The sequence below is a fragment of the Entelurus aequoreus genome, linkage group LG15, assembly GCF_033978785.1.
Source record: "Entelurus aequoreus isolate RoL-2023_Sb linkage group LG15, RoL_Eaeq_v1.1, whole genome shotgun sequence".
Taxonomy (NCBI): Eukaryota; Metazoa; Chordata; class Actinopteri; order Syngnathiformes; family Syngnathidae; genus Entelurus; species Entelurus aequoreus.
In genome coordinates, this window is record NC_084745.1 from 9,860,139 (window position 1) to 9,875,138 (window position 15,000).

Sequence of the window (15,000 nt, forward strand, 5' to 3'; positions counted from 1 at the left end):
ATAGAGAACATTACACGCAGCGCTCAAAAACCTGTTGAAGTGTTTTAGTACGACTTTGGTAAGCTACGAAGCCGCACTGCTTGATGGATTGTCAAAGTATTACGGCTCTCATAGTCAGACGTACTGTGCTTCAACATGCGGGTTTTATTATGGTGTGTGTATAAGGACCCCAAAATGGCACCTATTAGGAGACATTATTCACCGTTTTTTTTCACAATATTATGCAAAACCAACTTTTCTTACCTATTAGTACCTGCTGATGTGTATTTGGGATCTGCATAAGTCCCGAAAATGTGCGTTGTAGTCTGAGCCGTAGTCAATAAGCTCCTTCTTTTTCTCTATCCTTTTGTTGTGGGGTGTTCATCCTCCGCCGTTGCCGTTTCTAATAGAAAGTAGCGTACAGTTCTAACTTATATCTGTCAGTACTATGGAAGCGCTGAAATCTACCGGTGCAACAATGATGACGGGAAGAACACGCTGTCAAAGTAGAGGCACGTAAATAAGACTGTCTACCAAACGGCGCATCTTGAAGAAATGGTCAGAAAGCGGCTTGAAGATGGTCCGTAAAACAATCTATGCAACATTTTGACGGAAGAACCACCATTACATGTTATGTAGAGCAGTGTTTTTCAACCTTTTTGGAGCCAAGGCACATTTTTGTTAATTGAAAAAATACGTAGGCACACCACCAGCAGAAAACATAAAAAATGTAAACTCGGTAGTTGATATTGACGGTAAAAAGTAATTGTTGCAATTGTTGGTTATGAATTCAAGCCATAACCAAGCATGCATCACTATAGCTCTTGTCTCAAAGTAAGTGTCACGACATCAAGCTGTGACTTATTTTGAGTTTTTGGTGTTTTCCTGTGTGTAGTGTCTGGCGCTCCTATTTTGGTGGCTTTTCCTGTTTTGTTGGTATTTTCCTGTAGCAGTTTCATGTCTTCCTTTGAGCGCTATTCCCCCGCACCTGCTTTGTTTTAGCAATCGAGACTATTTTAAGTTGTGCGGACGCTATCCTTCTTTGGGTGGAAATTCTTGATTGTCATGTCTTGTACGGATGCACTTTGTGGACGCTGTCTCTGCTCCACATTAAGTCTTTGCTGTCGTCCAGCATTCTGTTTTTGTTTACTTTGTAGCCAGTTCAGTTTTAGTTTAGTTTTCCATAGCCATTCCTGAGCTTCAATGCCTTTTTTAGGGGCACTCGCCTTTTGTTTATTTTTGGTTTAAGCATTAGACACGACGTTTACAAAGCAATTAGCTACCTGCTGCCACCTACTGATATGGAATAGTATTACACGGTTACTTTGCCGAGCTCTAGACAGCATCGACACTTTATTTGCAGATTATAATTACTGCTTTGCACCAAATATTTTTAACCCAAATAGGTGAAACTACATAATCGAAGAGAGTCAGCTCCTTCAAGTTCCTCGGCACCCTCATATCTACTGACCTCTCCTGGACCCAAAATACAACTGCGGTCATCCGGAAGGCCCAGCGGAGACTCCACTTCCTGAGGGTGCTGAGGAAGAACAGACAGGAGAGGCAGCTGATGGTGACCTTCTATCGCTCGGCTGTCGAGAGCCCGCTGACGTACTGCATAACAGTGTGGTACGCCAGCTGCACTGAAGCAGACAAACAGGCGATTCAGAGGGTCATAAAGTCTGCACAAAAAATCATCGGCTTCCCCTTCCCCTCCCTGAAGGATTTACACAACTCCCGCTGCCTCAACAGAGCAAAAAGCATTACCAAGGACAGCACACACCCTGGCTTCCACCTGTTCGACATGCTACCATCGGGCAGGCGCTACAGGTGCATCAGAGCCAGAACAAACAGGCTCAGAGACAGCTTCTTTCCCAGAGCTGTCACCATCTTGAACTCTAACTTATAATAATAATTCACCCCTATACAATATCCTACCCTAATACCCTACTGTGCAATATTACCCTTCGAGTGCAATACGTCCGACACTGATTGTTATTTATTACTCCGGCACTCTTGTCTTGTTCTGTATATTGTACAGTATTTTGTATTTCTATAGTGTTTTGTATTTTGTACAGGATTGCTTATTATTCTTATTGGATAGTAGTCTGTTTATTTCTATTGTTAGTTTTTTTCTTTATTGCCTGTTGTGTAATTTATTTTATTTTATAATTTATTTATTTTTACCCCATATTTGTTCCCACTACCGCACCTTAAATTGGAGTCCTTAATCTCGTTATATGCAAATATAATGACAATAAATATTATTATATATTCTGTATCTCACGGCACACCGGTGTGCCGCGGCACAGTGGTTGAAAAACACTGATGTAGACCACAAAGAAGTGTTTTAAATGTAGAGAAAAAAAAAACGATAATATGACCCCTTTGATGCGCCTTTTGTATGACCATAGACCCGAGACCCGGTGCGCCCTATGGTCCGAAAAACTGGGTAGTTGACGACAAAACAAAATCAATCTTTATTTTGTTTCTCACCAACACGGCTGGGTTGGATGGTGACGTATGCCATCGCTCTGCTCAGCCTCAGCTCCTCCAGAGCGGCGAGCTCGGCGTCCGCCTCTGCTCCAACAAGCACACGGGCTTCAAACACATGCACGCCAACAGTTACAGTTTCAAGTGCAGAGCAACTCACTTTTTTGGATCTCCCGTCTCTTCTTGGGGTCGGGGGGAATAACGGTGAAGGCTTTGTGGCTGAAACAGACACAAATGTGATCATCTGAAGCCGTAAGAATCATTTTGCAATGCGAGGAGTGTGCAACAGTCGGGGTGTACATGAGTGGATTTGAGGGGTCTCCTTTGATCCGCATTACAGTCAGGTCAAAGTTCAAATCCTCAGCTGTTTACATGAGCAACAGATGGCCTCGGCTAAAGACACACACATCCTTTAATTACAGGATGTTTCCATAAAAAGGATACTTTACATCAAAAATACTATGGAGTTACGTCACAATCAAGCCAGTGTCACCTCTGGATTGCAAGCTTCTTCTGAATCTGGACGCCCCCTCGCCCCATCTGCCCAGGACCCTCGCTGCCTTCCCGCCACTGTGCATGTAAGCCCAGCTTTCCTTTTAGTCCGTCGGGTCTGGGGGCTGTGGAGCTGGACCTGGTCCGGCGTTCACAGCTCACCTCGGAGAGACCCCCATTCTGTGGTGCTCTGGGACAGCTGGCTGCTCTGTTTTGACGCAACGGGGGCACTCTGAGCGTTTTGGTCCTGTCTCTTGGCTCTGATGGAACGTCCAAAGTCTGTTTGTGTCTGCTAACCCTTGCGGAATGCATTTTTCTTCTTCTATAGACTCTCTATTCCAAAAAAAGTATCTCCTTCTGACCGGGATAACTTCTTTTTCCAACTATGTAGTCCACTTTTATGTGTCAGTCATCTGGTTGCTATGGAGCTCAAACCACATTAACGCCTCTGAAAAGTTGGATACAAGCTTAAGTAGGACTTCTGGTCAGAACCTTCACAATAAAAGTCACACATTCTAAACCGTCAATGTAATTAATACATGCCAATGAACACAAAGGGCAGGGACACACACAAACTTATACATTTAAAATGTGCAAGTTCATGTAATTTATTATGTATATGTAGTAATCTCTATTATTACATGTAGTTTATATATTTCTAAATAATCAAACTTTTTTTTCTGTTCATACATAAATACTGTAAATTTGACGTTAAACGATATTTCGTTACCCAGTGTTTTTTTATGCAAGTGTACTGTAACCTATTTTTATGGGCTTTCCTCTTTGTGATGTTAAGTTCCTGTTTCTTTAATATGCTGTTATACAGTATATGCCTTGAGCTCTTATTTTGAAGGCGCTAAGAGCGGAAGTGATGACACGTTGTAAGTAACCGAGGGTTTATAAATATCGCCTATACTGTATGAAATTACAAAATAAGAAACACGGAGGCTCCAGTTTACACGGGGACCTCTTTATTGACCTTCTTTTAAAAACCTCCGCTCCACTACAATTAATCTATATTGATATATTATGTACATATTGTGTTTTTTATGTTGATTTAATAAAAACATTTAAAAAATACCAATAATTTTTTTTTTTTTTTAATTTCTTGTGCGGCCCGGTACCAATCGGTCCACGGACTGGTACCGGGCCGCGGCCCGATGGTTGGGGACCACTGGGTTACAGTACTAACAATAAATTGAATCTTAATATATAATAAACATATGTGTGATTTCATTAGATGTATACACTTTAAGGTAACCTAACCTATCCCTAATTTGGTTTTCAGAGGAGCAACTATAAAACTATCTTTCTCCCCGTTTTGTACATGAAAGTTTCTATAATACTATTATTTTGAAGAGCTTGTTTCCGGTTAGTCCCACATGTCATGTCATCAGTTTGACAAAGGTGCAGATTAAAAATCCAGTCGCCGAGTGACGCAGCAGTTTTTTGTTAGTTGACAATGGCTACCCCCTTAGATTTGGTGTTAACTTTACTAAAGCCCGGCAATAAATGTAAAACAAAAAAAAAGATGTTTAATTGAATCATGTATATATTGTTACGTTGTTGTGTTATTCGTTGTCTGTCAAAGTCAGTTCCGTGTCTTGCCCAACTAGCCAATCAGCGTGTGACACGTCATCTAGTACGCTCGTCTGTTTGAGGAAGTCTTCCAGTCAGGATGCTAATTATAGATTAAATTAGTACTAGTTTTATTTTAAAAACATAACATTAACATTTTGTAGATGTTTTAAAAAGTAGGTGATTTTTTTCGCAAGCGAAGGGATGTTTAGTAAAGTCAATGAATGACATAAGAATTAGCATGGCTGCTACTTTTACTTCCGGTGTGGAACTGAGGTTATTTTAAAGAAGTGAATGAGCGAAAAGAGGCGAGAGTCTCTTCTATTTTATTTCCGGTAGTCCTCCGGAGCGGTGAGTGGTGCTGTGCCGCCTCAGTGAACACCATTCTCCCGTCACGTCACCGGAGCTCCACCAGCGGGGCCGAGTTGACACTTCTGGCGGCCTCACGGGAGCCTCCGGCCGGCCCGAGTTCACGCCCACCGAGCCCGCAGGTGTGGATAGAGAGAGGCGGGAGAGAGAGAATGGCGGACTGACGCGCTCCTCCTCCCCTCCCGGAGGCCATTATGAAGCCAGCGAGGAGCGAGCAGCATCAGGCCTAACTTTGCTCCGCGCAGCCATTGACGGACGAGTAGGCGGGTGAGCTCCGGAGGAGGAGGAGGCGGTGGGCGGGCGACGACGGTGCGTGTGGCGGCTGGCTGACGCGCACTTGGCCGTCACACGGCTGGCTGTCACACGAGGAAGTGAAGCCGTCGAACACGCCCATCCAAACATGCACCCTGGCTCGGATGGAAGACCCGGCCGCGACGCGCTGATATCGGGAGGTAAGAAGACCGCGCGTTGTTGTCACCCTCACACTTCCGCTAGCCGAGGCCTGCCTCCATGTTTGTTTTTTATTCCTCCATATTTTTTATACGCGTGTCAGTCTGCGTCCACATCACACCTTCGCATCTGGCCGCCATGCGTGGACGTGGACGTGCACCTGCTTTTCCCCAGCCTGCGTGTTCCCCCGCAACCAGGTGTGCACACTCGGATGGCGGGGTTACAAGTGGACACACCGCCATGTTGTTTTGAATGTTCATCATCTATCTAAAACAGTGGTTCTTAACCGGGGTTCGATCGAACCCTAGGGGTTCGGCGGAGGTCAAAACACACCCGACTCATCGTGTAAAGCAGTGGTTCTTAACCTTGTTGGAGGTACCGAACCCCAGCAGTTTCATATGCGCATTCACCGAACCCTTCTTTAGTGAAAAATAAAATGTTTTGTTTTTTTTTCAAATTCAAGACAAAGTTATGTTTTTGGTAACACTTTAGTATGGGGAACATATTCTAAGTAAAAAAGACTTAATTTAGAGTTATTTGGACACTAGGGGAACATATTCTAAGTAATAAAGACTTAATTTAGAGTTATTTGGTTAGGGTTAGGGTATAAGGCATTAATAAGTACTTAATAATGACTAGTTAAGAGCCAATATGTTACTAATTTGCATGTTAATGAGTAACTAATTAATGGTGAATATGTTCCCCATACTAAAGTGTTAGCATGTTTTTTTTTACTGGTGCACAAAATGAACCGTGCATGAACATCACCTTGTTCAAACAACAAAACCAACACAGTGCATAAACTCACAACAAATTACACACCTGTTGCCGTATCGGTAATACGCCGATAGGGAGAAGTTTGTATTTACACGATGAGTCGGGTGTGTTTTGACCTCCGCCGAACCCCTGAGGCCGACTCACCGAACCCCTAGGGTTCGATCGAACCCAGGTTAAGAACCACTGGTGTAAATGCAAACTTCTCCCTATCGGCGTATTACGGATACGGCAACAGCTGACTGGTTTGCAGGTGTGTAATTTGTTGTGAGTTTATGCACTGTGTTGGTTTTGTTCTTTGAACAAGGTGATGTTCATGCACGGTTCATTTTGTGCACCAGTAATAAAAACATGGTAACACTTTAGTATGGGGAACATATTCACCATTAATTAGTTGCTTATTAACATGCAAATTAGTAAGAAATCGGCTCTTAACTAGTCATTATTAAGTACTTAGTAATGCCTTATTATAACCCTGAACCTCTAACCCTGGCCCTAACCCTAACCAAATAACTCTAAATTAAGTCTTTATTACTTAGAATTAGGGATGTCCGATAATGGCTCTTTGCCGATATCTGATATTCCGATACTGTCCAACTCTTAATTACCGATACCGATATCAACCGATACCGATATATACAGTCGTGGAATTAACACATTATTATGCCTAATTTGGACAACCATGTATGGTGAAGATGAGGTCCTTTTAAAAATAGAAATAATAACATAAAATAAGATAAATAAATTAAAAACAACTTGTGTTTTTTATGTTGATTTAATTTTAAAAAAAACAAAAACCGATACCGATAATAAAAAACCGATACCGATAATTTCCGATATTACATTTTAAAGCATTTATTGGCCGATAATATCGGACATCTCTACTTAGAATATGTTCCCCTAGTGTCCAAAAAACTCTAAATTAAGTCTTTTTTACTTAGAATGTGTTCCCCATACTAAAGTGTTACCAAAAACATATAACTTTGTCTTGAATTTGAAAAAAATTTTTTTTTTTTTTTTTCACTAAAGAAGGGTTCGGTGAATGCGCATATGAAACTGGTGGGGTTCGGTACCTCCAACAAGGTTAAGAACCACTGATCTAAAAGCTTATTTATTTTGAACAAGGTTAAGTACAGTTTCCTGTTTAAATACAATGAGAATGTTATATTGCTCAATTATTCTACCTTATTTCAATTATTGTGCAGAAATATGGGGAAATATATATCACAGCAACATAATGCCTTTATTTCTTTCACAGAAAAGAGCAATTCGTATCATTTTTACAGTAGGATACAGAGACCACACAAATCCACTCTTCATTAGGTCAGGATTATTACAACTAAAAGACAATGTAGAATTGCATACTCTATTAGTGATGTTCAAAGCTAGAAATAAAGTTCTTCCGAAGGACTTACAAAAGTTATTCGCGTTTACGTCTGAAGATGAGAACCATAGAAGGCCGTATGACTTTAAACATCCAAGAGTGCGAACAAATTTGAAACAAATGTGCTTGTCTGTTGCTGGTGTGAAAGCATGGAATTCTCTAAAGCAGTGGTTCTTAACCTTGTTGGAGGTACCGAACCCCAGCAGTTTCATATGCGCATTCACCGAACCCTTCTTTAGTGAAAAATAAAATGTTTTTTTTCAAATTCAAGACAAAGTTATATGTTTTTGGTAACACTTTAGTATGGGGAACATATTCTAAGTAACAAAGACTTAATTTAGAGTTATTTGGTTAGGGTTAGAGGGTTAGGGCCAGGGTCAGGGTTATAATAAGGCCATGCCGAATAAGGCATTAATAAGTACTTAATAATGACTAGTTAAGAGCCAATATGTTACTAATTTGCATGTTACTAAGCAACTAATTAATATTGAATATGTTCCCCATACTAAAGTGTTACCATGTTTTTACAAATTACACACCTGCAAATCAGTGTGACTTCTGCTGTTGCCGTATCCGTAATACGCCGATTGATTGATTGATTGAGACTTTTATTAGTAGGTTGCACAGTGACGTACATATTCCGTACAATTGACCACTAAATGGTAACACCCGAATAAGTTTTTCAACTTGTTTAAGTCGGGGTCCACTTAAATTGATTCATGATACAGATATATACTATCAGATATATACTATCATAATACAGTCATCTCACAAGATAATCACATTTAATTATTTACAATCCGGAGTGTGGTGGGGGGGTAGGTTTGGTTGTTATCATCAGTCATCAACAATTGAGAACAGAGTAGGTCTGACTTGGTAGGATATTTACAGCAGAGAGAGAGAGAGAGACAGAGAGAGAGAGAGAGAGAGAGAGAGAGAGAGAGAGAGAGAGAGAGAGAGAGAGAGAGAGAGATCAGAAGGCATAAGCATAAGAAAAAGTATCTACATTTGATTGTTTACATTTGATTATTAACAATCCGGGGAGGGTGTTAGTTTAGGGTTGAAGTTGCCTGGAGTTGTACTTTTAGTGCAGTTTTGAAGGAGGATAGAGATGCCCTTTCTTTTACACCTGTTTGGAGTGCATTCCACATTGTTGTGGCATAGAAAGAGAAGGAGTTAAGACCTTTGTTAGTTCGGAATCTGGGTTTAACGTGGTTATTGGAGCTCCCCCTGGTGTTGTGGTTATGGCGGTCATTTACATTAAGGAAGTAGTTTGACATGTACTTCGGTATCAGGGAGGTGTAGTGGATTTTATAGACTAGGCTCAGTGCAAGTTGTTTTACTCTGTCCTCCACCCTGAGCCAGCCCACTTTGGAGAAGTGGGTAGGAGTGATGTGGGATCTGGGGTGGAGGTCTAGAAGTAATCTGACTAGCTTGTTCTGGGATGTTTGGAGTTTAGATTTGAGGGTTTTGGAGGTGCTAGGGTACCAGGAGGTGCATGCGTAATCGAAAAAGGGTTGAATGAGAGTTCCCGCCAGAATCCTCATGGTGCTTTTGTTGACCAGAGAGGAGATTCTGTAGAGAAATCTCGTTCGTTGGTTGACCTTTTTGATGACCTTGGTTGCCATTTTATCACAGGAAAGATTAGCCTCTAGAATGGAACCTAGGTAGGTGACCTCATCTTTCCTGGTGATAACAATGTCACCCACTTTTATAGTGAAGTCATTGACTTTCTTAAGGTTGATGTGGGACCCAAACAGGGTGGATTCTGTTTTACCCAAGTGTATGTATAGCTTGGGAGAAGTTTATATTTACACGATGAGTCGAGTGTGTCTTGACCTCCGCCGAACCCAGGTTAAGAACCACTGCTCTAGAGAAAGACTTAAAAAGTTGCAAGAATATTTTTGAATTTAAAAAGAGTTACAAAAAGAGGCAACTGGAATTATATCAAACTGATTTTTGATTTTGATTGGAACGTGACATTTTGAAAATGCTTAAACAAAAATTAAAAGTATGTTGGAGTTCGGGTGTTGGTGGAGGGAACAGTGATAAAGTCATCTAAAATAATTTGTGTTAAAAAGGGGGCAGATAAATATAAGAATAGCATTCTATATAAATAAACATTGATTGATTGATTCTTCCATCTGCTCCTTTCTGATCATGGAAATGTATAAGAAACAAAAAAACAATGAAAGTGTCAACTGTATATGGCTTGTATATATGCATTCTCATGAAAGGAATACAAATAAATGATGATGATGATGATGATGATCTATAAACTGTGTGGCGGCTCAATAACAAAACTGAAAGAGTATTTTGGATTGTGTTACATCATCACGTGTTTGATTGATGTATTTGTCAACAACTGCAGCCTTTGTTTACTGTGTGAAATATGATGTTTGTGTATTCCAGCCTGCTAAAGTCTTGAATATGGACAAGGAGCTGGTCGGTCCCAGCCAATCAGAACATGGACCTGCTTTCGACCCGTCCAACCCGCCGGCGCCCACCCCCCCACGCCTCACGCCCAACCCCATGCTGCTGGACTCCCCGGTGCCCTCGCAGACGCCCGTCACCTCCTCGCCGCCTCCCCCTCTCACCCCGGCGCCGTCCCTCTCCGTGCCCAAGATGGTGGCGGCCAGGACTTCCTCCCCGCACGTCCTCGTCCCCGCGCCGCCCAAACTGACCTCCACGGCGGGCGCCCCCCTCCGCACCTACGCTCGGCCCATCCTTCCCGCCGCCTCGAAAACAACTTTGTCGTGTCCCTTTCCCGCCTCTGGTGATGTCACTTCTTCTTCTACCACTTCCTCTTCAACAGTGACCACCTTGTCAACAAAGACTTCCACCACGCTGACCAATGGGGACACCAGGACCGTTTCCACGCCGACCTCCAACACAATCACACCCTTCCACACTCCGGCCAGTCCACCTGGGAGACAGGTAGTGTTCCTCTAAATGTATTAGTATTATTATTTTAGTAATCCATCGATGAGTTTGTTGGATTCATCAGATAAAACACACTTTTTAGCTTCAATTTGTATTTTGGGGAAAATAGTTAAAATAAACAAATATTTTGTAGTTATAACCTTCTTTACCTTCTATATTCCTTATTTTACCTTCTTCTATATTCTTTTTTTTTTAAACTTTTATGTACCTTTTTATCATCTATATTCCATGTTTACCTTCCAGCTAACGTCAATGTACCTTTTTCTATTTATCTTTTTTGACCATCTCCTACCTTATTTTACCTGTTATTTACATTCTTTTACCTTTTATTTGCCTTTTCATTTTACTTTTTATATCCATTTTTACCTCATATTTAACTCCCTTTACCTTCTAATTAACTTTTATTTAACTTATTTTACCTTTTATTTACTCCCTTTACCACTTGTAGTCCTTTTTTTACCTTCAATTTGTTTTAGTTTACCTTCCATTTGTCTTTCTTTACCTTCTATTTATCGTATTTTGCCATTTATTTACCTTTTTTACCTTCATATGTATCTTGTTTTACCTTTTATTTACTTCTTTTACTATCTTTATTTCTTATTTTGGCTTTTATTTACTTAATTTAACTTCTATTTACTTTATTTAAGCTTTTATTGCCATTGTGTACCTTCTGTATTCCTTCCTTTACCTTTTATTTACCTGCTTTTACCTATTTACTTATTTTACCTTTTATTTACCTTATCTTCCAATTGCCCTTTGAACCTTATTTTACCTTTTAATTGACTTCTACCTTTTTATTTAACTTTAATTTACCTTCAATTTTACCTTCCATTTATTTTTTGCCAGTTATTTACCTCTATTGACCTACTTTTACCTTTTTATTTACTTTATATTTCCCTTATATTGACCTTTTAGTTTTTATTTTCTTATACCTTTTATTTATCTTTTACTTTTTATCTTTTTTTTAACCTTTTATTTAGTTATTTTACTGTCTCTTTTCCTTCTTTTATCTTTTTATTTACCTTCTATTTACCTACTTTTACCTTCTATTTATCTTCTTTTACTTTTTTAAACGTACTTTACATCTATATTTCTTCTTTTACCTTTTATTGAGTCAAATGAATGGATGACTCGTTGCAGCCTAAAAGGTATCATCAATACCCTGTCAAACATGGTGGATTCTCTCTGCCCAAGGCGTCGCAGCCTCTTCCCGTGAGCTCCGCCGGCATCGTGCGAACCAATCAGAGCGCCAGCGCTGTCAGGCAGAGGGCGTCCCAGCAGGCCTTGCTCCTGGGGAAAGGTCTCAAGGGGTCTGGACAAGACCAGGTGCTGCTACGAGCTCAGATGGTAAACAAAAAAAGCGAAGACACGAATGTCTCATGGGGATGCTGGTGTGTCCATGGTGACCATGAAGGCATCATGAGAGGTTTCCTGTCATATCAATAAATCTGTATATCCTTTTTCCCCTGCAGCTCATTCTCACATCCGCAATGCGACCTGGTCCTTCCTCCTCCTCCTCTTCGTCCTCCGCTCCCTCCGCTAACCCCGCCTCAGCTCAGGTGAGCCGTCGGACTGCAACGCCACTTCTGGACCATGTGTTGAACGTCCTTTTGTCCTCTCTCAGCTGCAGAGTCTCACCTTGAGGCCGCCGCCCCCGGGGGCCCTCGCCATCCCGCCCTCTCTTTGTCTCAAGCCACCCTCCTCGTTGTTGCCTCCCCTTTCCAGGCCTCAAACGGCGCTCTTTCCACCTCTGCGGCCGCGACCGCCAGCCAGCACCACGACGACGGAGAGCTCGGCCACGCCGGGTCGCCACCTGGCCGTGCCCCCTCCAAGTAGGTCCCCAACTCACTATTTATAGCCAGGAAGCAGGCTGTAATTAGAGAGGCTTTGGGAAAAAAAATTTTAACTTTCAAATGATTTGCAGTGCATGAGAAAGTGAAACATCTTTGCTCTACTTGACGACATGATCATTTACTAACAAGGTTGAACACATGACTTTCACACCACCAAAGTTTTAAAGCGCATGCAGAGGTAAATAAATCTGCACTCCATACTTCAAAAGCAGCTACTGCCACCTTGTGGCGTTGGTCAGATAAAACAACATTAACAGTTTGTCTACACTGCAGGGGTGTCCAAACCTTTTTCTCTTAGGGCCATTTTGATAGATTTAATTTTAAAAGTCAATACAATAAAGTAAAACCTCCATTTACAAACGTAAGTGGTTTTTGAACAGGGTTCCTGAATCAAAAAGTTTGTATAGTGAAGCAAATTTCTCCATAAGAAACAATGTAAACATGAATAACGGGTTCCTGCCTCGACAAAAGTCCATATTTTAGTGAAGGTTTGTACACCTTTAACATTATAAAGTGCTATACAGTACTGTGTATTAAACAAACACAACAAGCAGGTGATGAATCAGCTTTATCTTTTTTTTAATTACTATTTTTTTTAAAAATCTGTCCTTTCTAATCCATTTTCTACCGCTTGTTACTCTCGGTGTCTCCTAGCAGCTCAGGCAAATCATATTGTCTAAAAATGCATTTTCCCATCGATAATGTGACATCGCGCTTGGAATATATATATATATATATACACATATGTATGTGTGTGTGTGTATATATGTGTGTATATATATATATATATATATATATATATATATATATATATATATATATATATATATATATATATATATATATATATATATATATATATATATATATATATATATATATATATACACACACATATGTATGTGTGTGTATATATATATACACATATGTATGTGTGTGTGTGTATATATATGTATATATATATATATATACACACATATGTATGTGTGTGTGTATATATATATATATATATAAACACATATATACACACAGCCCAGCCAATTTTTTTTATCCCAATGCTGCCCCGGAGTCAAAAAGTTTTGGGACGCCTGCTCTATAGAGTAGTTTTTTTCTAAAGCTTTCTTCATGGATTTGTGCAATTTACATTGGTGTTTATATACTGCATTTCATTTTGTATTTAAGATTATAGAATAAAATATTACCATATTATATAATACAAATCTAGCCAGGACCGCCTCTGTGTTAGCATATTAGCTCATACCAACGACGCTAGCTTCATTACATTACGATAGCATGTACAAATATGCATGAAAACACACCTACAGACATCGCACATGAGACGGTTTCGTAAGTAAGAATTGTTTTAGTGATATTGTAACACTTACAAACGTTGCTTGGGATGATTAGAAGACGGCATTTCGACTTCCGGTTCAAAGCTTTAAACAGCATGAAACACTTGCAGGCACCTGCAGTGATTGAAATCGTCCAAAGATGGCGCCGTAGCACACACAATGACACACCTGTTAAGCGTCCCTGCATGTGTTTAATGAAAACTGTTTTATGGCTGTCCGCGAAGAAGTATCCTTAAGTTAACCACACCGTTTTATAAGCCGCAGGGTTGAAAGCGTAGGAGAAAATGTACGGTAACTAGGTTAATTGTATTGTGAGAAGCAGGAAGTTATCGGCTTGAAAAAAGTACATTAAGCATCCCTAGTTTTTAGCGTCAACATAAAACATTTTTCACTTTAATGGACACATTTTTGTTTTTTTATTCCACTTGTGATGTGGTTTTTGTCGTCGTATTTTCAGAATGTACGCAAACGGCCCCTGGCCGCGTTTTGGACACCCCTGGTCTACAGCCACAGCTGCTAATGGCAATGTTTGTTTGACCTGGTGCTAAGTACATTCATTCCTTAGTCCATGCGGTTAATTGAATACCGTATTTCCTTGAATTGGCGCAGGGAATATAGTATTCGCACGTCTAGAATTACAGCCAGGTCAAACTCATTTCGCAAAATAATGAACGCATGCTTGGCCTTATCGCCGGTTCAGGATTAACGCCGGATCAAATTCGTTTCGCAAAATATTAATTTTATTACCGCATGTCTAGAATTTCGCCGGGTGAAACTCGTTTCGCAAAATATTTAGCATATGGCTAGAACTTCCGCCGGATCAAACTCGTTACGTCACGAGTGACGATTTACCTGTCCTCATTTTCAAAATGGAGGAAGCTGATTTCAGTAGTTTGCAATCGCACAAAGGAAAAAAGATTAAGAGCTATTCAATAGGATTTAAGGTACAAGCTATTGAATACCGGTACGGTATGCTAAAAAGAACAGTAAGCAGCTATGTTTTATTAATATACCGTAGCTGCGTGTGTCAAATATGAGTCATTAAATGACTCCCGCCTCCTGGTGGTAGAGGGCGCTAGTGATCCTTCTTGCGACTACCGGTACTGCAGAAGAAGTGACAACAAGCAGCAACAGATAGTCTTTTTTTTCCTCTTGCCTGAACTTTTAACATGGAGGATTACATACCGGTATCTAAAATAAAACAGTTTTCTAAACTGGACTTTCAATCGAAGCAGGAGGTAATAATTAAAGGAATATCTCCATCGAGACAGAGAGACTTTTAAAACTGAAGAAAGAAAATAAGGAAAACTTCTATAAACAAGTTATCGATGCT

The 15,000-nt window shown here is 40.4% G+C and overlaps 2 protein-coding genes across 6 annotated transcripts in view; one reads left to right on the forward strand and one right to left on the reverse strand.

Annotated features, from left to right (window-relative positions):
* The window catches only part of zgc:194621 (uncharacterized protein LOC795037 homolog), a 9,700-nt gene extending 4,323 nt beyond the window's left edge, over nt 1–5,377 (reverse strand). The window contains exons 1-4 of one of the 3 annotated variants that reach the window (XR_009821117.1): nt 2,966–5,377; nt 2,633–2,691; nt 2,476–2,559; nt 1,451–1,519 (exon numbers count right to left, since the gene is read on the reverse strand). Coding sequence is in view for 2 of the 3 variants with exons in the window: in XM_062020768.1 (XP_061876752.1) it covers nt 2,476–2,559; nt 2,633–2,691; nt 2,966–3,276 (454 nt within the window). In the remaining variant the exon portion in view is untranslated. The remainder of the gene's footprint in view (nt 1–1,450; nt 1,520–2,475; nt 2,560–2,632; nt 2,692–2,965) is intronic. The other 2 variants (XM_062020768.1, XM_062020769.1) reach the window with 2 other exon arrangements.
* The window catches only part of si:ch211-230g15.5 (polyhomeotic-like protein 3), a 16,170-nt gene continuing 5,810 nt past the window's right edge, over nt 4,641–15,000 (forward strand). The window contains exons 1-6 of one of the 3 annotated variants that reach the window (XM_062020765.1): nt 4,642–5,363; nt 5,465–5,558; nt 9,932–10,456; nt 11,657–11,809; nt 11,935–12,021; nt 12,087–12,294. In XM_062020765.1, coding sequence (XP_061876749.1) covers nt 9,950–10,456; nt 11,657–11,809; nt 11,935–12,021; nt 12,087–12,294 — 955 coding nt within the window. In that variant the 5' untranslated portion in view covers nt 4,642–5,363; nt 5,465–5,558; nt 9,932–9,949. Of the gene's footprint in view, nt 5,364–5,464; nt 5,559–9,931; nt 10,457–11,656; nt 11,810–11,934; nt 12,022–12,086; nt 12,295–15,000 lie in introns of all 3 variants that reach the window. The other 2 variants (XM_062020767.1, XM_062020764.1) reach the window with 2 other exon arrangements.